Source organism: Triturus cristatus, chromosome 3_1 (assembly GCF_964204655.1).
Source record: "Triturus cristatus chromosome 3_1, aTriCri1.1, whole genome shotgun sequence".
Lineage (NCBI taxonomy): Eukaryota > Metazoa > Chordata > Amphibia > Caudata > Salamandridae > Triturus > Triturus cristatus.
The window spans coordinates 354,938,859-354,960,376 of NC_140583.1; the positions used below are offsets into that span (position 1 = coordinate 354,938,859).

General features: G+C 45.3%; 1 protein-coding gene across 1 annotated transcript in view; it reads right to left on the reverse strand.

Moving 5' to 3' along the window:
- TRPM1 (transient receptor potential cation channel subfamily M member 1) overlaps positions 1–21,518 on the reverse strand; it is a gene marked incomplete at its 5' end in the record, with an annotated part of 381,597 nt that overhangs the window by 214,663 nt on the left and 145,416 nt on the right. Inside the window, 3 exons of the mRNA XM_085646142.1 lie at positions 6,700–6,834; positions 9,772–9,939; positions 12,677–12,777. Coding sequence (XP_085502268.1) covers positions 6,700–6,834; positions 9,772–9,939; positions 12,677–12,777 — 404 coding nt within the window. The remainder of the gene's footprint in view (positions 1–6,699; positions 6,835–9,771; positions 9,940–12,676; positions 12,778–21,518) is intronic.

Here is a 21,518-nt window from a genome sequence, read left to right on the forward strand (position 1 = left end):
CACGTTTGGTGATTCCAACTCAGTAACATTAAGAAAACAGGGGGAGATGGAAAACAAGCTAAATTACGCTTAACTGTGGGGGCGAGCACCAAAGAGGTGTTCGTCCAAACTGTGGAGCCCAACTAGGGGCTAAAGATGGAGAAAGAACTCAATGGTCAAGTGACGTCTAGTAGGGGTGCTGGTGGCACGTGTGTAGTATGTGTTGGGTTTTCCCCTTGATGTCAGAGTGTAACCTTGTATCCCCCGTGCTATTCCGTGATGCTAAGAGTAGTGTGAGCAGTATGCGCGATGTGCCATCCGAGTTGCGGTGAGAGGTGCTGGCTGCGATGTGTATAGCATATGTGACATCCGTTGCCGCCTGCAGGTAGTAGGTGACTGCCTAGGGTGTCAAGCATTGAACAATAAAGTGTAGGTGCTGCATATACTTGCTGTTAATGTGCTCAATATACCGGTGTTCATATAATTTCATCCGCCGTTTGCGGGGTAACTTCTGGCATTGGATATTCTTCGGATCCGTGCAGTCTGGATGACGCGGAGTCGCCAGTATCTGAGAGTCTCGATGGGCTGTGATGGCGATCAGGATTAGATGTTAGTGGTCCCAATGATGCCACCATGTGGATCGCCTTTTGTCGTTTAGCCTGTCTCTGTTCCAGGTTGGGAGAGGTGGAGGTCGCCATGACCCCTGTCCGGGGCCTGTTCCGCCTGCCGCGTCAATGTCGCCTCCTGCCCGGTGTCCATAGTTCATCTGCCCTCGGAGGTCTTGGCGCCGGACAGTAGGCCCGATTCCTCCAACCAGTCCCAGGTATCATAGGGGGAGTCGAAGAAGCGCGCTGTTCCACTTGCGACCACCCACAGTTTGGCTGGGAAGAGGAGTGAGTAGTTGAGGCCCAGTTCACGCAGTTGTTTCTTCACTGCCGCGTACGCACTTCTGTGGCGCTGCACTTGTTTTGTGAAGTCTGGGAAAAACATTCTGCAGCTATTGTCCACTGTTATGTGTGCCAGCTTGCGGGTTTCCCTGAGGATCGAGTCTCTGTCCCTGTAGTTGAGAACTTTGAATAGGAAAGGGCGCGGGCGGGTGCCCGGCGGCGGCTTCTGTGCAGGGACTCGATGAGCTCTTTCGATTACAAAGTGGGCAGATAGTACACCATCTGGGAGTAGCTCCTTAATCCAGCTTTCTGCGTACTCTTCTGGGCGGCGCCCCTCTTTGCCCTCAGGCAGACCCACCACACGGATGTTATTGCGGTGGGAGCGCCCTTCCGTATCTTCCACCTTGTCCTCCAGGTCATGCACACGATCTATTAGGTCCTGCAAGGCAGCCGTATGACTTTGAGTGATTGGCTTCAGTTTCGCAATCAACTGTTCCTGCGAGCACACTTTGTCGCCAAGTTTCTCGTGGTCGGCGCGCAGCAAATTAAAGTCTGATGTGACTTTATCAATTTTGGACTCAAGTGAGGTGCGGGTTTGGTCCAATGAGGATCCTATCTTTTCTACTGCGGCCAGCACCGAGTCTAATTTGGTGGCTAGCGTAGCGTGCGGCATTTCAGTTGTAGTTCCTCATTGTGTCGTGGATTGATCTGCACTGCTACTACGTACGCTGAGGTGTTGATTGGTGGTGCGTAGGTGACCCATCACGAGTTGTGCCGATGGCATTCGGTACTCGGCTGAGGGGGCAAATCCAGATATCCGGTCTTCTCACGTGTGCGCCCCTCTGACGTCTCCTGGTGTCCTCTGCTGTGGGTCTCGGCGTCCTCTGACTGACGCGTGCGTGCCCCCGTAGGTCCCCAGTAAATCCAATGCGCCCAGTTCTTCGTTATCGTGGGTGGGCACAGCCGAGGGTAAACCGGCAGCCGCTCCCAGCAACCCGCTTACAGCAGTTGGCTTGAAGTGCGGAGGGGGGACCTGGTGAGGAGCAGATTTTCTTAATCATCCAGAGGTGCCTAGTATCTGGCGCAGTTAGCCTCACCCCAACTATACCAGTCCAAGGGGAGGGAAGAGGAGAGTCACTGGTGAGATGCACGTCTCCACACCTGCTCGGCTGCCACCTCCGTGGTGTGGACCCCCTGTGTTGCCACAGAGCAACCAGATTTCGCAAAGAGCCGGGGGTGTAGCCCCAGGCATCAGATACGTGTCTGGGATCGCAGTGAGGTGGAGTACATCGTCCTCGTGCCGATTCAATGTGCGCCGACAGGAGGCGGAAAGGCAAACCATTGAAACGGGCTCGCAGTCTGGTTTGCGTCAGTTGTCTGCCTCTTGAGCGCCTCTACTACAGTGGGCTGCCAAGTAATGTTGCCTTTCGTTATTCTTCACCCCAGATTCGTGAGAGACAAGCGAGGCCTACGGTTGCGCCGCGCCTCCACTCATGGCCTAGGCCCGATCCGGTCCCCAAACCTGGTCTATGGCGAGGCAGCGACGTACTACCAAGGCTACCGTTTGGCCAGGTCCAGTGTAGTTCGCTGTTCCCTCTCAGGGCCAGGCAACAAGAGTGGACCGCCCCCGTGTATGCAACAGTCCGGGGGGGATTTCCTCCCTCACATATGGCTGCCCAACGCTCCGGCCCACTCGTTCAGATCCACCAGGTCTCAGGCGCTAAGGCCTTCCGCTCACCTGTGAGTGATGACTGTTGTCTCTCCTTAGGCAATAGAACCTGAGCTGTGACGTCAGCAGCTGCCAAGGCGCCACTCAGGCAGGCTTGGAGGCGCTATATTGCTCAGCATGCCAGCAGATCTCAGAATGCCCGTTTGGAAGTCATGTCGGATTCAGGAGGGCGTCGCCGTCCCCACACCGTGTATGACGGTCTTCCCCCTTACTCTTGCAGCGACAACCGCTACGTCGCAGCTGTCGGGGAGTGGTCGGCCGCCACGGCCACAGTGTGAGTGTGGTCCAAGCCGAGTTCACAGGCTGACAGTCCAATACAGTGTCCGGGTGGCCCCCAGTGAGTCACCGCCTGTATGAAAGTCACGGTTCAGCGAGGTCCGAGGGCGTCAGCAGCCCCAGTGCACAGTACTTGTCAGTAGCGCGGGCGCGCAACTTGTGCCAACGGGCCTCAGCACGTCAGCTCCCGGAGGCCTCCCCCTCAAGACCCGTGCTGGCCGGGTGGCGGCTGGGCCGGGGTATCGCACCTCCCCAGGCCGAAATCAGCCGTCCTGTGCAGGCGCCGATGGTGCTCACCTCCGTCACTCAGCCGGTGGGGCTCAATTTTCTTCACAGGAGCCTTCGCGCCTCTTTCTCCTCCCGCCTGAGAACTCCGCGACCGGCCGTTACTGAAGTTATGGTGGGACCGGGGGAACGCCGCTGCACCAGTTGTCGTCAGGCGCTCACCGTACTCGTGCGCAGTGGCCGCACCGTCCGGACGGCCAGGAGACCTCAATGTGTCACTGTCGCCGCCTCAGCTCCATGGAGAGTCTGGCACGGGGAACAACCTTTACAACGCAACTTTTACAACGCACTACCTTTACAACGCATTTTTTACAACGCATAATCCATTACAACGCATGACATTACAACGCATACCATTACAACGCATTTTTAAAAACTACCTTTACAACGCATTCCATTACAACGCATACTACCATTACAACGCATACCATTACAACGCATAATATTACACTATACTATCCAACACTTACCCTACTGATGCACCCCCTGGAGTTAGAATAGTAATTTTTACCCCTATACTATCCAACACTTACCCTACTGATGCACCCCCTGGAGTTAGAATAGTAATTTTTACCCCTATACTATCCAACACTTACCCTACTGATGCACCCCCTGGAGTTAGAATAGTAATTTTTACCCCTATACTATCCAACACTTACCCTACTGTTGCACCCCCTGGAGTTAGAATAGTAATTTTTACCCCTATACTATCCAACACTTACCCTACTGATGCACCCCCTGGAGTTAGAATAGTAATTTTTACCCCTATACTATCCAACACTTACCCTACTGATGCACCCCCTGGAGTTAGAATAGTAATTTTTACCCCTATACTATCCAACACTTACCCTACTGATGCACCCCCTGGAGTTAGAATAGTAATTTTTACCCCTATACTATCCAACACTTACCCTACTGATGCACCCCCTGGAGTTAGAATAGTAATTTTTACCCCTACACTATCCAACACTTACCCTACTGTTGCACCCCCTGGAGTTAGAATAGTAATTTTTACCCCTATACTATCCAACACTTACCCTACTGATGCACCCCCTGGAGTTAGAATAGTAATTTTTACCCCTACACTATCCAACACTTACCCTACTGTTGCACCCCCTGGAGTTAGAATAGTAATTTTTACCCCTATACTATCCAACACTTACCCTACTGATGCACCCCCTGGAGTTAGAATAGTAATTTTTACCCCTACACTATCCAACACTTACCCTACTGTTGCACCCCCTGGAGTTAGAATAGTAATTTTTACCCCTATACTATCCAACAATTACCCTACTGATGCACCCCCTGGAGTTAGAATAGTAATTTTTACCCCTATACTATCCAACACTTACCCTACTGTTGCACCCCCTGGAGTTAGAATAGTAATTTTTACCCCTATACTATCTAATACTTACCTTAAATGTAATTTAATATAATGCGTTGTAATGGTATGCGTTGTAAAGGTAGTATGCGTTGTAATGGCAATGCGTTGTAAAGGTATTTTTTAAAAATGCGTTGTAGTGTCATGCGTTGTAATGTCATGCGTTGTAATGGATTATGCGTTGTAAAAAATGCGTTGTAAGTGCATGCGTTGTAAAAGTGTGCGTTGTAACGTCATACATCCGTCTGGCACACCGGCCAGCAATTCAGGTGCCGCGCTCGCAGCAATGGCGCCGATCAGGGGACTTCTCGCCGGCAGGGCTTGCAGCCCGTAGTCTCAGCTCTTGTCCATTTGCCCGCCCCGACCAGATATTAGAGTGGACCGCTGATGCGTAGGCACCGATCCGCTGCTAGATTGTGCCTTGATGGCGGGGGATGTCAATGGCTAACAGGATAATTAGGGGTGTTCGAGCGGAGCATTAGCGGTTTGCGTCCGCCATGTTTCACTGGCTGGCCACGCCCCTTGACTTAACAGTCTTAAACAATTCCTTAAGCTCCAACTTACCCACCCCTGAGATAAAGGTGGAGATGCTCTCGTACAAAAATGGCTTCTTAACGCCATAGACATCTGTCTTCCCCTTCCGAATAAAAGGATCAATAATCACCGCCCCCCTGCGCCAAGATACACGGACACTCTAAAAAACGAGAAAGCCAAATGTAAAGCGCTTGATAGGAAATGGAGAAAAGACTATGCTCTTAAATCTAAAATTGTCTATAAAAAGGCCAAAAAACGGTATCATAATCCCTGTAAATCAGCCCACGATAAGCACGTCTCAGCAACCATCTATGATGCGCTGCACTGCTCCAAAACTCTTTTTTGACATAGTCAAGGAGCTTTCCGGCTCAGAGACCCTAGCTAGGCCCCCTCCTCTCACTAAACATCAATGCGAGAACCTAGTTCTCTTTTTTGCTCAGAAAGTTGAGAAGATCTATTCGGATATTGCGAATATCCACTGCGTCAGTCCTCCCCGTCACAATCCGACAATCCCCTTCAGGCTACTTTCCTAACACGGCTGACGTTTCCCCACCCGACCCGGACAGAATGTCTGATACTTCTTCAAAATACTTGGAATCCTGGCCCCTTCTCAATGAAGACTCCTTTAAAGTTCTCTTAGATAGTGTAAAATCTGGTTCACCCAAGGACCATCTTTTAAATAGTCTGACCTTTACTGACCATACTACTTCCCTTAGTTCATCAATTCACTGATGTCTCAACGTTCCCTCCCAGAACAGGTGATCAGAGCTAAAATGCAGAGTCCAAGAAAACATGTTCTGTTTTTCTAGTAGTAGTGTTCATATTGACATTTCCCATAAAACACTATGTAAATTTACAACTTGAGATCTTAAAACACATATCAGATAAGCAGTCTGAAAGGTTAAAACAAAGAGCATCTTTTTAGCCATAATTTGTATTAGCCTGAGGTCTTTTGTGTATGGCATGGAACACTGGAATTGGTTGCCTTTGTTCCTCATACTGGAGCAAGTTTGTTATAGCTCCAATGACTCACCTAAAACTCTTTGGTCTAAGTTAATGATGTTTCAGAAATCTTGTTCTGGGCGTCTCAATGTAGTGAAGTTTGTCGGCTGTTCTCTAGAGGTATGCCTACACACTAACTCAGTAAATGTGTGACACAATTATTTGCTCACTGGCATGCTGACTGACTGACTTGACTGACCGAGAGTTGGATTCACTCATTCACTCACTCACTCACACTTACTCACTTACTTTCTTCCTTATGGGGATGTATCCTGAAATATGCTTATTATCTAACCATCATTTGTACAGTAGTGTGGAACTGGCAAGATAAGAACTCAGGAGATCATAAACTACCAGTCCCAGATCTGAATTTCCTCCCTATGGGAGTTCTATGACCCCTTTTTTTAAATTGACATTTGATAAGAATTGCAACACATTCAATCTTTCTTAGGATAGCAGTCAATGTGTTCTGATTATGGTGGTCTCTCCTAGAGACAGAGAATAATGACGATACATTCAGACATACAAACCCAGTTTGTCCCTGAATCCGCATAAGCTACTATTACATGTAAAGTGATGTGGATGTAGAGTGTACATGAGTGTTAGAAATCATCCAACATACTCACAGTGTTGTAAAGTTCTTCTAGGCGAGGGATGGTGAGAAAACGTTGCATATTCACTCCATTTTCAATCAGAAGCTTCACAAAATCAACACGATCCAGCACCAGAGCATCCATCATAGCTTGCTCCAAGGAGTTCACCTAAGGATTTAGAGGCAATCTAGTTAGCAAGCACACATTCCTTCAGAATAACTCTTCATTCAGCAGGCAGATGAGGACAGCACAGGAATCCATGTTATGCAATGTTGAATCACTCATACGGATGCTTTGGTAGGAAGATAGACAGATAGGGAGATAAGTAGGTAGTTAGGCAGGCTGACAAATAAACATGAATAGATAGCATGAGACACTGTATTAGTACCTAAGGGGAGACAGTGGATGAGCTCCCACCTATTTATGTAACCCAGCACCCAAGGAACAAAAGGAATCTTTCACTGAGGAATTCTCAGTTTAACCCTTGCAGCTTTGAAATAAAGGGGCAGGCATTCCTTTATGTGTGAAAATTATTTTATCAATCCTGAAATGACATTAAAGACATGATTTTTTCCAGTTATCTTAAATCATTGGCTATAAGTTTCCTTGTGTATCACAGCATGTCTGGAAGGACATTGAGCTGACATTTTGTTGCAGCCAGGACTTTGCTCTTTTGATTTATGATTTAGTTTGGAGAATAGTTGCATCCATGACAGATTGCTGGAGAACAGGATCATGGAAAAGTATTCTAATATCAAATTGTGCTGGTAAAACAGACTTTGAACTATTTTTTAACACAAACATTAGTAAACTTCAAGACACTAGAGGGATTGTGTTCATATCAACTATGGCTTACTTCTCGTGAAGGAATCATAAAAATTCTTGCACCAAGGATATTGATTATTCATGATATGTATATATAATTATAAGCACATACACAACAGGAGTTTGGTAAGTGATATTTATGTTTACATTGCTAATAACCAAAGAATATTGGCAATTATTAATTACACTGAATGCACAGCTTGGAAGTAAGTCTATCATCATCCGAGAGCGCATAGTCACAAAGCAGAAGTCAGTAATCTTGTTAGTAGAAGAGGAAGATTATTTAATATTTCAAATAAAGAGTTCATTACTCTGAGATACTTCTCAGGTATATCATGTCAGTGTTATGTTAGATGCATCAACTTAATAAAAGGCTCTTAGGATATCTCACTTCGACTGCAGATGTCAATGACCAGCAGAGTGGCGATTCAAAGTGATGGTATCCAATGACTCTGTTTTCTCTCTTAATACATTCCGCTTCACTCATTTCTGCTACTGGCCAATATATTCTTATTGTGTTTGGTTGGTGTTTGGTTGAGTCTTAAAGTTAGGATTTTTCTCAGTTTAGGAGTAGTAAAGTTAGGACTCCTAACTTTAGGACTCCTAAATGCCTTCTGTGAATACCGAAAGTCTTAAAGTTAGGATTTTTCTCAGTTTAGGCTTAGTAAAGTTAGGAGTCCAAACTTTACTACTCCTAAACTGAGAAAAATCCTAAATTTAAGACTTTCGGTATTCACAGAAGGCATTCAGGAGTCCTAAAGTTAGGACTCCTAACTTATGTGAATACCAAAATGAGTAAGTGCCTTCTGTGAATACCAAAATGAGTAAGTGCCGTCTGTGAATACCAAAATGGTAGTAAGTTTAGGATTGTGTCTTAAGTTAGTTCTGTGAATCGGGCCCCCGGAGTTGATACACATTGGTACTGTATCTTTCCCTACACGTTAAACAAGCCATTTGGTGTTAGCAAATTACTTGTCATGTTTTATGGGTCACAATACATCAACTCAGATATTTTGCAGCTACTCACTGCACAGACATTCAAGTAGGACTTCACTTCTTTTAGAAAAATTTTGAAAGACCATACGTAAGGGCGAATTTCCCTGCAGACATATCAATAGCTAGATAGCTAGACAGACAAACAGACAGAGAAGCAGAGAGACAGACATACAGACAGCCAGAAGGACAAACAGACAGACACGCAGATAGACATTCAGACAGACAGACAGATAGATAGATAGATAGATAGACAGACAGACAGACAGACAGACAGACAGACAGACAGACAGACAGACAGACAGATAGACAGATAGATAGACAGATAGATAGATAGATAGATAGATAGATAGATAGATAGATAGATAGATAGATAGATAGATAGATAGATAGATAGATAGATAGATAGATAGATAGATAGATAGATAGATAGATAGATAGATAGATAGATAGATAGATAGATAGATAGATAGATAGATAGATAGATAGATAGATAGATAGATAGATAGATAGATAGATAGATAGATAGATTGCTTGAAGTTTAGTGCATGTTAAAGGGTAGTAGAACCTTTTATTCGAAAGCTTCTCCCCTCAGAGTGTTTGCATGTTATTGAGTGAAGCAAATATCTATTTGGCAGGGCGAGCATAGACATCTGGTCGACAATAACAATGTATTTACTTATAAGTCAATCACTGTCAGTATGGAATGGTCACCAACTGCAGAGGGTCTACACTAATGATTTCTGGCTGATTATTCAGGCTTTGTGCATTGGGAAGGGAAAAACAGTGTCTCGTAGACCACCCCACACTGTGCACAACATCCCATTACATATGTATCACTTATTTGGCATTTTGTTCCCTGACAGGTCCCTCTTGATTCTAACGGATTGTTTCAACACTTTTTTGTGTGATATTGCTTCTGTAACAGCATTTTTCAGACCCATCTTCTAGTTGTTGGATATTGTACTAGCGGAACAAGGCCTAATTGGTGCACAAATTGTAATGGGGGTGTATTTCGCGATACTTTTAAAAGTATTTTCGTACAAATCTGCTGTCGTGTAATATGGTGCATTAATGCTGATATTTAAGAGGTGCAAACAAAATGTCTCAGTTTAGGAGTAGTAAAGTTTTGTAATGTGGTTCGCAAATTACAATCAACTGTGGCATTTGCTTGGCAGTGGGGTAAGGGAGGGCAGCTTTGTGTGGGTGTAACAGAGGTGCAGCATGCAGAAAGAGGGCCAAGAGCATGAACAGGCATAGGGTGAAACTGGCCAATGGTGTCTTCACCCAGTTCAGGAGCTCAATCTTCCTGGGGTCGGTTTCTTCCTCCGGCTCTTCTTTCCCTTTGCCTTTCTTCTTCCCTTTCCCCTTCCCTCCTCTCATTCCCTTTGCCTGGGGCACAGGTGACCGCTTCTCTTTCTCAACTGTAGCTGTAGCTGTAAGGCTTCCTAAAGGCTGAAAACAATGGCAGAAAAAATAAATGAAATTAGTAAATAAACTGAAATGCTAGATGAATAGCCCTTTTTATCTGCTACAGTTGTACATCGACAATGTCTCTTGTGTTCCATTTCGAAGGGGTTAGGAAAATGCTCTTGTGGTCTGAGCATAAACAATGATTCACCTCGCTGATGCCAGCCATCCTAACAGAGAATGAATCGCAAATGGCACCATAAGAATACATTCCTTCTTCATAGACATGCACTGTTGCCAGTTTAGAAGCTTAAGCCATAACGTGTTTTTTTGTGATGTGTATTGGACAGGCAAGTAGACGAGGAGGAAAATGCATAACTTTTCTCCCAGTGAACTTCAAAGCCGGCAGGGCCGTTTCTAGGTGTTTTGGCGCCCTAGGCAAGAATTGAAAAATGCAGCCCCCTCCCTTTTACTACAATCACTTTCTCCCACTGTCATCCAGGCTAGAAGAATTGATGCATTCGATATTCCCAAACTCATGTTTTTTGCCGCCTTCCCCGTTTTGCCGCCCTAGGCAGCCGCCTAGTCTTGCCTAATGGTAGAAACGGCCCTGAAAGCCGGTATACTTTTACTCTATCAGAAGGAGAGTTCTGTTCATGGGGAATCAAAACTTGGGGCGATTCAGAGTATGCTGGTCAGGGTATTCTGTTGGAATGGTGGTGGAGTATCCTCCCACCAAACTCACAGTCAGCCCACCCTATTTTGAGTACGCTAGACTATCAGGTTTGCACCGACCATAAGTGTAAACCTTCCTCTAACTGTCCGAGGGAGTACAGGCCATCGAAGGTAAGCTATCTGACTACCCACGCTATTTAAAGTGGCCGGTCGGTGGCTCTTTTACTATCCATCACCGCCAGGAATATCCTATACTATTGGGGCCATTAGTTTGTTCTTTTCCAAAAACAAACTCCCTCAGTGGAAGTTTGGTGTAAGGATCCATCACCAATGACGGATGTCCACCAAACTTTTAAATGACTTTGTATGAACCACTTGTTCATACAAACCCACAGAGTTCACCGCAGGGCCTGCGGGGAACTCTAAATTTGGTGGGCGGAGTCAAAGCAAGGTAGAAAACAAAGTCCTCTGCTACCTTCACTGCCGTTACTCTGCCTGCCAAATTCTAAATCGTTCCCTTAATTTCGACCTTCATCCTTCTCTGAAATCAACTGGGTCAGTATGTGAGAAAGTTTGTGTCTGTCCCTCTTCCAGCTATTGAACGAGCCTTCTCAAAAGGTTTCCCTAGGATCTCTTCAGCATGGTTCTGTAGGTGTCATCATTGTCACCCATCTTATTTAATACATATATGCCTCCCTTGTTTAGCCTTTTTAAGGGCATGCTGGTGAGGTCTGACAGATATGCAGACAATATTCTGGTTCTGAGAGGAAACTTCCGTGGTTTTGGAAATGCACAAACTTCTAAAAAATATCACAGATTGAATGCATTCAAACCAGCTAAAACTTAACTCCAAAACCAAGATTTTCCAGTTTTGAGTTCAAGGAAGTTGAACACTTAGGGAGGGAAACTTGAGGCAGCTGCTGTGACCAACGTTCTAATCTCAGGCTTGTTCTTCCTCCGCTACTATACACATAAGTCTTTGGTAGTAGAAGAAGCAGTTAATTCCAAGCTGATTACTGTAACTGTCATTATGCAAATGTACCAACATTTGACAGAACCAGTTGTAAAGAGCCCATAATGACATTGTTTGACTTGTTGCTCGATTGAGAAAAAGTGAACACATTCCCAGGCAAGGAACACACTGCACAGGGTTTCAGCAAATATGGGATTTGTTTTAAAGCTGGGGTGCTGGATGGTTAAGTGCATTAATTACTTACCATGTTCTTTACTTGGCATATCAGATTCATCTATACCAGCCTGCAAGTGTAATGCAGATCTAGGAGAAAAGGTTTTTGCAGATACCCTGATTTAAACATAGATCTAAGGGGGTGGAGTGGCAAGCTTTCTTATGTGTATGCTCATCTTTTTGGAATTCTTGCCTCGTGCAGGTTAAGGTCCTTCCTTTTCACAGCAACTTTAGAAAAAAGCTAAAACATATCTTAAATACAGAGTTTTGCAAGACTGACACCAAAAGACCTTTTGTAGATTGAGTGCATATCACAAACACATTTTCCCTCTTCTATCCCTCCACTATCCTTCTCAATCCAAATAACTGACTAACATATCCACCACTCGAATTACTTCCATATTTCACTATACTAATTCACCACTAATCCTTTATGGGTTCAGGAGTAGCGTGCTACTCACCGAAAAAGTGATTTGACACCTATTCAGGGGTAGTAAGCGCTATATACATACAATTACAATATTATACAATACAATGAATCCTTTTATTCATTATGCAATCTAACTTACATTATGCTTTCAGAACCTGAATATAGATAATTTTCCACATTTTTGAGGCAAGACATTGCAGCAGAATGAAACATATTGATAAGCGATACTAAAAGGCCTACATTCCATCTTAATTTTATTAACTATTGTCAATTTAAAAGTCCACCTCAAATAGCCCAGGTATCTGATTTTTTAAAGAGGTGGGGGTGCTGAATTTGCCTGTCGAAGGGATTAGGAGAAGCGTTAACAAGACTTTGCATTTTTTGACTCTCATATAGGAACCATGTTCGTCAGTATCAAAGAGACGTGCATTCAACTGTAAATTAATAGCACATTTTAAACAAATAATTCTCCAGAGGAAAATAATTCTTACTGGCCATTGGTGCCCAAAGACAAAAATTTGGCTGCGTGCAATATCCACTCGATTCCAAGCTAATGCCAAACTCAACTGATCTGGTGCAGATGCATTTGTACCTGAAATAAATAACCATATTATTCAATTAGCGAAATAACTTTTCATAATTATTCTCATTTGGGATTCTGAGGTCAGAGTGCATGTTGAAATTGCTAAAACAGAGGTCTCCATGGAGTCACACAACATTGCAGTTCCAAATAAATTAAATGTATTGGTTTCTTGATTATCTCACCATCCAGAAAAAGGTTTTTTCAATCAAGGTAACGCACAAGAAAAGCGGAGATAGCTTCTATAAGGAAATCCACCTTTCTGCAGTGTTGACCAAGAATTTATCTGATTTTTGGGCTTCTAGAAAAATGCAGTTTTGACAACTGGGCACTTTAAGTTTGCCAAACAGATCTAACTGCTTGCGTCTTGCCCGAAGCATGGACAATATTTCAGTTATTTAATTGGCATATTTGACATTGTTGTAAGTCAGCTGTAACATGCTCACAAATAGTGCAAACTGCTTAAAGGTGAAAATCAAAAATTTGGAGCAAAACTTACTAAATTAAATGCCTGACCTTGAATTTGGGCGAGAAAACTAGACCACTGTTTATGTTCAAAATGCTAGAAGGAGCACTATGAAGGTGTTATGAACTGTGATTTGTCAACATTAGGCACAGCAGCATAGTGCTTCAATCTAATATGTAAGCTATGCACAAAGTTGCATTGAAAAAAAAATCACATAAGCTTACTTATAAGAGAGCAAAAAACCTATTTGTCTTTAATTCCATTCAGGAGATACAAAAGTCATTTTCACAACATATAACTAATTACAAAAAAACATCTTTACCCAATTTGTATTTGTATTCCATATGCTGGTAAGGTTGTCATTTTTCTGTTTTTCGGATAAACATCTTGTGCGGATTGACCAGGGAGACTCACAGTAAACTAGGTCCTTTTACATATACTCAACAGGAAATTATCCCTCTGACACTGATCAAAGCTTTCCCTGAACAAATTACTTCCAGCCTTGTGTCTATGGGATTGTTTTGTAAAAGGAACTGGATACAAAATATAGTGAAATCTATGTCCTGTAAAAGAAAGAAAAAGAAGGTCTAGAATTCTAACTGAATTCACCTGGAGAATACTGCCAATCACAGCTGGGTTTACCTTCTATAAACGTGTGCGCTCATGGGGAGATGCTTGTGACCGAAAAGAAAAAATTGGATAGCTGTATGCTGGAGGGATTCTACACTGCCTGCTGAATGAACAGCAAAATAATTAACTCTAGTTTTGTCCAGAATCTGTGGGCCTGAAAAGCTGGCCTCACGATTGCATCTAGTATGTAAATAATTAGCCACCATATATTCACGTAGCGATAACATTCCATTGTTTTCCCTTTTTTCGAACACACCAATGAAGAACCCGGCTGGGTCCTCACGAGAGTTCTTTTCTTCACCTTTCACAAAGGCACCACACTTTCACTAAGGCTGCGCCACTTTTTACCATCCAGGTAACCACCTCATATTGAAGTCCTTTTTGTAGTTTCTCGCATTTGTGCCAGTACATGGGCCTTTTGGTAATCCTTATTAATTTATTTTAGATGTCCCTACACCGTTAGTCCTGAAGAGACCCTACATTCGCAGAAGGGTCGAAACGCCGTCGACCAATACATAGGATGGACCATTACCCAGCCTGCATCATTGTATATGTAGACTGTTGATAAAATGTATTTAAATGGTCGTTCTTTACAAACTTATGGAAACCTTGAACAAAAAAATGTGTTTTACAATGTATAGTCACTTTTTGGTTCCAATTTTCACTTGGGGACACCATGCACAAAGTTTTGCGCTTTTGATTTAAAGAAGTGTATATACTATTCGCTGTTTTCTATAAAATACTGTATTGAATATACTGTGTAGAGATTTAATTTTGCCCTCTGACATTACCAGTTCTTACACATTTATCGCGATTGTGCATATTCATTGCTTAAATCATTTTGCCTATTATCCACTGGAACCACTGTCTTTTCATATATTATCGGGGTCCTGCAGCATTAAACTACCATTATTGTGCTGCACGGGGAATTGTAATTTGTTTTAACTTTTTTAAAATTGCCTTGACCACTGCATTTACTTGTACTGTGGTCTGCCTTACCGGGGACCTGCAGAATTGAACCACCATTATTGTGCCATGCCTGGATGCCATTTTGAGAGGGCTGCCCCTCTAGCTCTTTTAATGCTAACAGCAGCTGCCCATAAAAAAGCCAAGATCAGTACTGATGCGCAGCAGGCGCCCTCTGGAGCCAAAGGCAAGACTGTCTGCACCCGTCTGGGCCCCGACCGCGGCAAGCGCCAGACATGCTGCAGGTTCTATATCAGCCATTCCAATAAGGTACTCCTCTTCCTCTCTACACACTATAAATCACACTAACCATGCCTCCACAGGTTTTCAGTAGCAGAATTTGAGGGCCCTATCTCCTGCTGTAGGCGTAGAACAGACTTTAACATAGTATGGGCCTCTGCAGCCAATAGTTCACATCCCTCGGGACCCCATACGCATCTCTCAGCCAGGGCCGGACTAGCCATAGAGGGCATCGGGCCTTTTCCTGGTGGGCTGGAAGGTTGGGGGCCAGTTTTGGAGCAGTGCTGCAATAGCGGCTCCCGGTAACAAAAGCAGCTGTGCTAGGGGCCGCTTTAGTGAAGCAGCAGTGCTTCACACTCGCATCCAACCTTCCCCTGCCCTCTGCCCCCCCTACCAGGGGCCGGTTCGATAGAATTGCCAGGCTGCTCTCAGTTCTTAGTTCGGCCCTGCTCTCAGCTTACATTAAAAACATACAGCTCTGGAAGAGAGGCCTACTAAACACTGCTCTCTACCCAAAAGCTCTACTGACATTTATGATCTCATCAGATAGGAACTTTGACTTCATATTGCTCACCAAAACGTGGCTTAACGATCTCTCCAATCCTGACATCGGCATGGCCATTTGTTAACGGTATGCTATCACCAGGTTGGATAGGGCAGACGCAAGAGAATGACCTTGATCTACCATACTAAATACCTATGTTCTTCGTTCTCGGGAAATGAGCTAAAGGGATCAGAATGCAACAGTTTTACTTTGAAACTTTCAGAACAGTTCTCATTTTTAGCAGTACTCCTTTACCGCCCTCCTGGTCCTAGTTCTGAATTGTTGGGCACCCTAGGTGTAGCCATCGCTCCACACTGAATGCTGTTTACTGACATCCATGTAGACTATTTCAACAATACAACGGGGCAAACACTGATGGACTTGGCCAACACATTAGGTCCGGATCAGAAAGTACAGGGTCCTACTCATTCAACAGACCACACACTGAACCTTACTTTTTCTAATTTGCTCACTCTGAGTATGCTAAAGATCAAAACCCTTATCTGGATGGACCATTACTTGGTTCAGTTCCGCATAAAACACCCTGACACCTCTACCATGTCAAAGTCTATAGATCACTGGGTGAAATCCGTAGACTAAAAGATATTAATGAGGCAAAATATGCAGAGGAATTGAAGCTATCCTTCCACTAAAATGACAGCGACCTTGAGAAGGACACTATCGCTTTCAAAAAGAGTATTCTTGCGGTCCAGGGAAACTTTCCCCATTAAAATGTCCAAGAACTCAAGTTCTGCGCAAACTGCTCCTTGGTTTTCAGCATCAATAGCAGAGGGGAGAAAGGCCTTTAAAAGGCTGTAAACAAAGCGGAGTGAATTACTCTGACACCGATAAGTATAATTATAAAGTAGCGCTAAACAAGTACCATAGACTGATAAAAGAAACTGTATGATTTGCTGAGAGGATTGGATGAGCAAAAAATCTCTTGAGGGAAATATTTACAAAATCAAAAGAATCTCGCAATTCTAAAGCCATCGCGAACGTCATCCCGCCATACTAGGAGCTTTTTAAATGAGTTAGCTAGCTTTTTTGAGAAGAAGATAGATAACATCTATGCAAACTTCCCTAAGGAAGAAGCAAATATACATGGAGTCTCACACTCATAATCAGTAGTAAAAACCCAGGCACCTTTGCTCCGATTTCTCTGCAGGATTCAGAACAGGCTCTAATGCACTGTAAATCAGGATCCCCTATGGATCCATGTTCCTCTTCGCTTCTACACAAGGTTAAAAAAAAAAAAGAATCTTTACATCAATCCCCTGATCAATACTTCTTTATCAACGTTATTAGTTCCATCTGTATGGAAGAAGGCCTTATTGGACAGCAGACCCCGAAAATGTGGCCTGTTATTGGCCTATATTACTGCTTCCCATAATATCGAAAGTCACTGAGAAGCAGGTCCATAAACATCTCTCACATATCTAAACTCAGAAAATCTACTTTAAGCCTTGAAGCTCAGCTTCAAGCCACAACACAGCACAGAAATGTGAGACAAGGGAAAGATACATTTAAATTAATTAATTAGTAATTAATTATGGCAATTGTGTAATTCATTTTAGGCGTGTGTTGTGGATATTATGGTGTTAAAGAATGTCTACTCAATTAATGTTTATTATCTTTTTTATTAATAATATATTTAAAATTCATTATTAATTATGTTAATTATGGAAATAATTTTAAATAAAAACGTTGATGTCGTTTTTTATTGGTGTGGTTTTATAGGGTAAGAAATAAAATAAATACATTTATGTTTTAAATAATTTGTTTGTTTGTGAATATTTCTCCTGTTGTATGTAATTAACATTATATTATGTGTTATTTTTATGTTTATTATATTTAATTGTATATTTTTAAAATATTGTTTACTTATTTTTAAGATTATCACATTTTTTTAAATTCCTTAAATGTTAATAGTAATTTTTGTTTCTCTGTACTCCAATAGTTTCACTACTGTTGCATTCATTGGAGTGGGAATAGTAATTTTTGTTGTCCCCCTCACCGTTCTCTTCGATGCCCAGGAGTCTCAAATTGTTCTGTCGTTGACAGTTTTCGAAATCCTCCGTTTTCCATAGTACGTTCTTCATTCTGGCTTCGAAAAGCTGGAATTCCCTCCCTCTCCATCTCCGTCTGGATCCATCCGAATCCAGCTTCCGCAAGAACCTAAAAACACACCTGTTCTCCAGATAACGGATCACTAGTCTCCACCTCGCTCAGAGTTCTTCAGTTGCAGCGCGGGGACACGCTTTGGCGTAACCAAGCGCTTTATAAGCTTCCCTTAATAATAATAATTACCCGCAGTTTGCGGTTCCGTATCCCAGTTTGCTGTCCCGTATCCTTGGCGCCGGTCGCTGAGCCACAATTCGCTCCTCCAGTGCTGTAGTACGTTCGGCTATTTCTGTGCAAGTTTTATTCAATCAATCAATCAATCAAAGCATTTATATAGCGCACTACTCACCCAGAGGGTCTCAAGGCACTGGGGGAGGGGGGTCCGCTACTGCTCGAACAGCCAGGTCTTGAGTTGCTTCCTGAAGGCGAGGTGGTCCTGGGTCAGGCAGAGGTGGGTCGGGAAGGAGTTTCATGTCTTGGTGGCGAGGTAGGAGAAGGACCGTCCCCCTGTGGTGGCTCTTCGGATGTGGGGGACGGTGGCGAGGGCGTGGCCGGTCGATCGAAGCTGGCGTTTGGGAGCGTAGAAGTTGAGGCGGCTGTTGAGGTATCCTGGGCCTTGGTTGTGAATGGCTTTGTGTGCGTGGGTGAGGAGTCGGAAGGTGATTCTCTTGTTGACCGGGAGCCAGTGCAGGTCTCTCAGGTGTCCGGAGATGTGGCTGCGACGGAGGATGTCCAGGATGAGTCGTGCTGAGGCGTTCTGGATTCGCTGGAGTCTCTTCTGGAGTTTGGCGGTGGTTCCGGCGTAGAGGGAGTTGCCGTAGTCCAGACGGCTGGTGACGAGGGCCTGGGTGACCGTCTTCCTGGTCTCGGTGGGGATCCACCGGAAGATCTTACGTAGCATGCGCAGGATGTTGAAGCACGACGAGGAGACGGCGTTGACTTGTCTGGTCATGGACAGGGAGGAGTCCAGGATGAAGCCCAGGTTGCGTGCGTGGTCTGTTGGTTTGGGTGCGCTGCCTAGGGCGGGGGGCCACCAGGAGTCGTCCCAGGCGGAGGGTGAGGATCCCAGGATGAGGACTTCCGTCTTGTCCGAGTTCAGTTTCAGGCGGCTGTTCTTCATCCATTCGGCTACCTCTTTCATCCCTTCGTGAAGGTTGGCTCTGGCGGTGGCGGGGTCATTGGTGAGGGAGAGAATCAGCTGGGTGTCGTCGGCGTAGGAGATGATGTTGAGGTTGTGCTGGCGTGCGATGTCTGCGAGGGGGCTCATGTAGACGTTGAAGAGGGTTGGACTGAGCGAGGAGCCTTGAGGAACGCCGCAGATGACTTTGGTGGCTTCAGATCTGAACGGGGGGAGGCGGACTCTCTGTGTTCTTCCGGTGAGGAAGGAGATGATCCACTCCAGTGCCTTCTCCTGGATTCCGACGTTGCTGAGTCGCTGCACTAGTGTACGGTGGCAGACAGTGTCGAAGGCCGCGGAGAGGTCTAGGAGGATGAGGGCTGCTGTTTCTCCGTTGTCAAGCAGTGCTCGGATGTCATCGGTGGCTGCCATCAGGGCGGTCTCGGTGCTGTGGTTGGCCCGGAAGCCAGACTGCGAGAGGTCGAGGGAACCGTTCGTCTCGAGGAAGGCGGCCAGCTGCTTGTTGACGGTCTTCTCGATGACTTTTGCAGGAAACGGGAGCAGCGAGATGGGGCGGTAGTTCTTGAGGTCGGTGGGGTCGGCTGATGGCTTCTTTAGTAGAGCGCTGAGTTTGGCGTGCTTCCAGCTCTCCGGAAAGGTAGCGGTGTCGAAGGAGGTGTTGATGATGTCCCGCAGGTGGGGTGCGATGACAGCGTCGGCCTTGTTGAAGACGTGGTGAGGGCAGGGGTCGGTAGGAGATCCGGAGTGGATGGAGTTCATCGTGCGGACGGTGTCTTCGGTGCTGATCGGGGTCCAGGCGCGGAGGGTGGTGGTGGGGGGCGGTGGTTCGGTCGTGGCATGCGTCGGTTGAGTGCTGAAGCTGTTGTGTATGTCCACGATCTTGTTGTGGAAGTAGGAGGCGAGGGAGTTGCAGAGGTCTTGCGAAGGGGTGATGTCGTTGTTTTCGGCGTTGGGGTTGGAGAGCTCTTTAACGATGTTGAAGAGTTCCTTGCTGTTGTGTGTGTTGTTGTCCAGTCGTTCCTTGAATGCGGTTTTCTTGGTGGCGTGGATGAGTTGGTGGTGTTTTCGGGTGGCGAGCTTGAGGGCAGTCATGTTGTCCGGTGTTGGGTCTCTGCGCCATGTCCTCTCGAGGGATCGGCAGTTCTTATTGACTTTGCGGATGGCACCTTGGAGTTTCTTTGTCCCCATATGAGCCCTCTTATGTTCTTGATGAGCTTCTGCTTGCATCTGCTTGAGTGTTGAATAAATAAGTCCCATGGATGGAAGTGTTTCTGTATTAGTTTTGTAATCTGCAAACAGTTTTGAGGCTGTATTCCATTCTCATCTGCCCCATCAGGCTCCACCCCAAAGTGAGTGGTAGAGTAATCCCACTTCTGCTGACTTGCCTGGCTGTCATCAGAATCTGATCCCTAGCCTTTCCCTCTGGTACTTCTCCTCTTCGTACGATTGGGTGCGCGCCTCTGTCTGTCGAGTCTTGAGGGAGGGGTGCCGCTGTCTTCTACTGAGATTCCTGCGTCTATACCTTCATTTTTACTAGTATTGGTGATTTCTGACTCGTTAGTAAGAGAATAAAATGTATCCCCCTCCGGAGTCCCGGCAGTTTTACCAGGTGTGTGGGAGAAATCAGAGGCACTTGGCTCTTGAGGGTTCTGAATATCCTGCTCTCCAAGTGTGCGATATTAGCTTGTGAACCCCGCCTTGTTTCTTCACCCATCTCAGCCCCATTGCCCAGCCCAGGGAGCAAACTATTCATATCATTCGATTTAGCTGTTTTAGTCATTTTAGTCATTTAACTATCAGCATTATCCTCTTGAAATATCTCAAGGGCCAGCCTACCTTCGTTCACCACTTTTTCCACAGCTTGCCTTTCAGCACTCTCAAGATACTTGGATGCTTTCACAGCCTTGGTGCTGCTTCTGTCCTTGTTCATCGTTTTATTTTTTTATTGCCGCCAGGTCCACAGCCCACGAACATCTCAGGCACAGTAGGCTGTTTGGACCTGGTTGCCAGGTTGACGGGACGCTGCTCGCCGCTGTGCGTTCTGCCGCTGATCTACTCCTCCTCTTGGCCGGCCGAGTGATTAGCGTCCTCGCACTTCCTTTCTGTGAGAGTTTTCTGAGCAGGCAGCATCCCATTCGCTCCTCCAGCCTATCTGGCTTCCCTCAGCGGTGGTTTCTGTTTGGGGGCATTTCGATGGATCCCAAGGCCGTCCCGACTTTCTGGACAGGCGCCAGCAGCCACAGAGTGTCTCGAGTCCACAGGTGCACTTTACTTTTAGTTCTTTCAATGCTGAGGAGAAATTCCTTCACTGCGCGTACTAGCAGTGCTACGATCCCCTGTTTCACACGCATCCGGTATGCAGCCACCATCTTGCCTCAACTCAGCCACATTTCATACGTGGTTTTGTTCTTCGGCTATTCAAGGGGGCATTTCCAGAATTAGCTCACTGGAATTGGGAGGCGCAGGTGCAGAGGGTACACCGATTGCCTCTGATGATGAAAAAGAGAGGGGGGCATAATGAAAAACATAGGGCTATCCTTATATTCTTTGGATTTTTTTTCTGCATCAGGTAGTTTTTGAAAAGGCCAGACCGGATGCTAGGCGGTCGGTTGAGGGGCACTCCTTCGTAAGGCCGGATTTCTGTC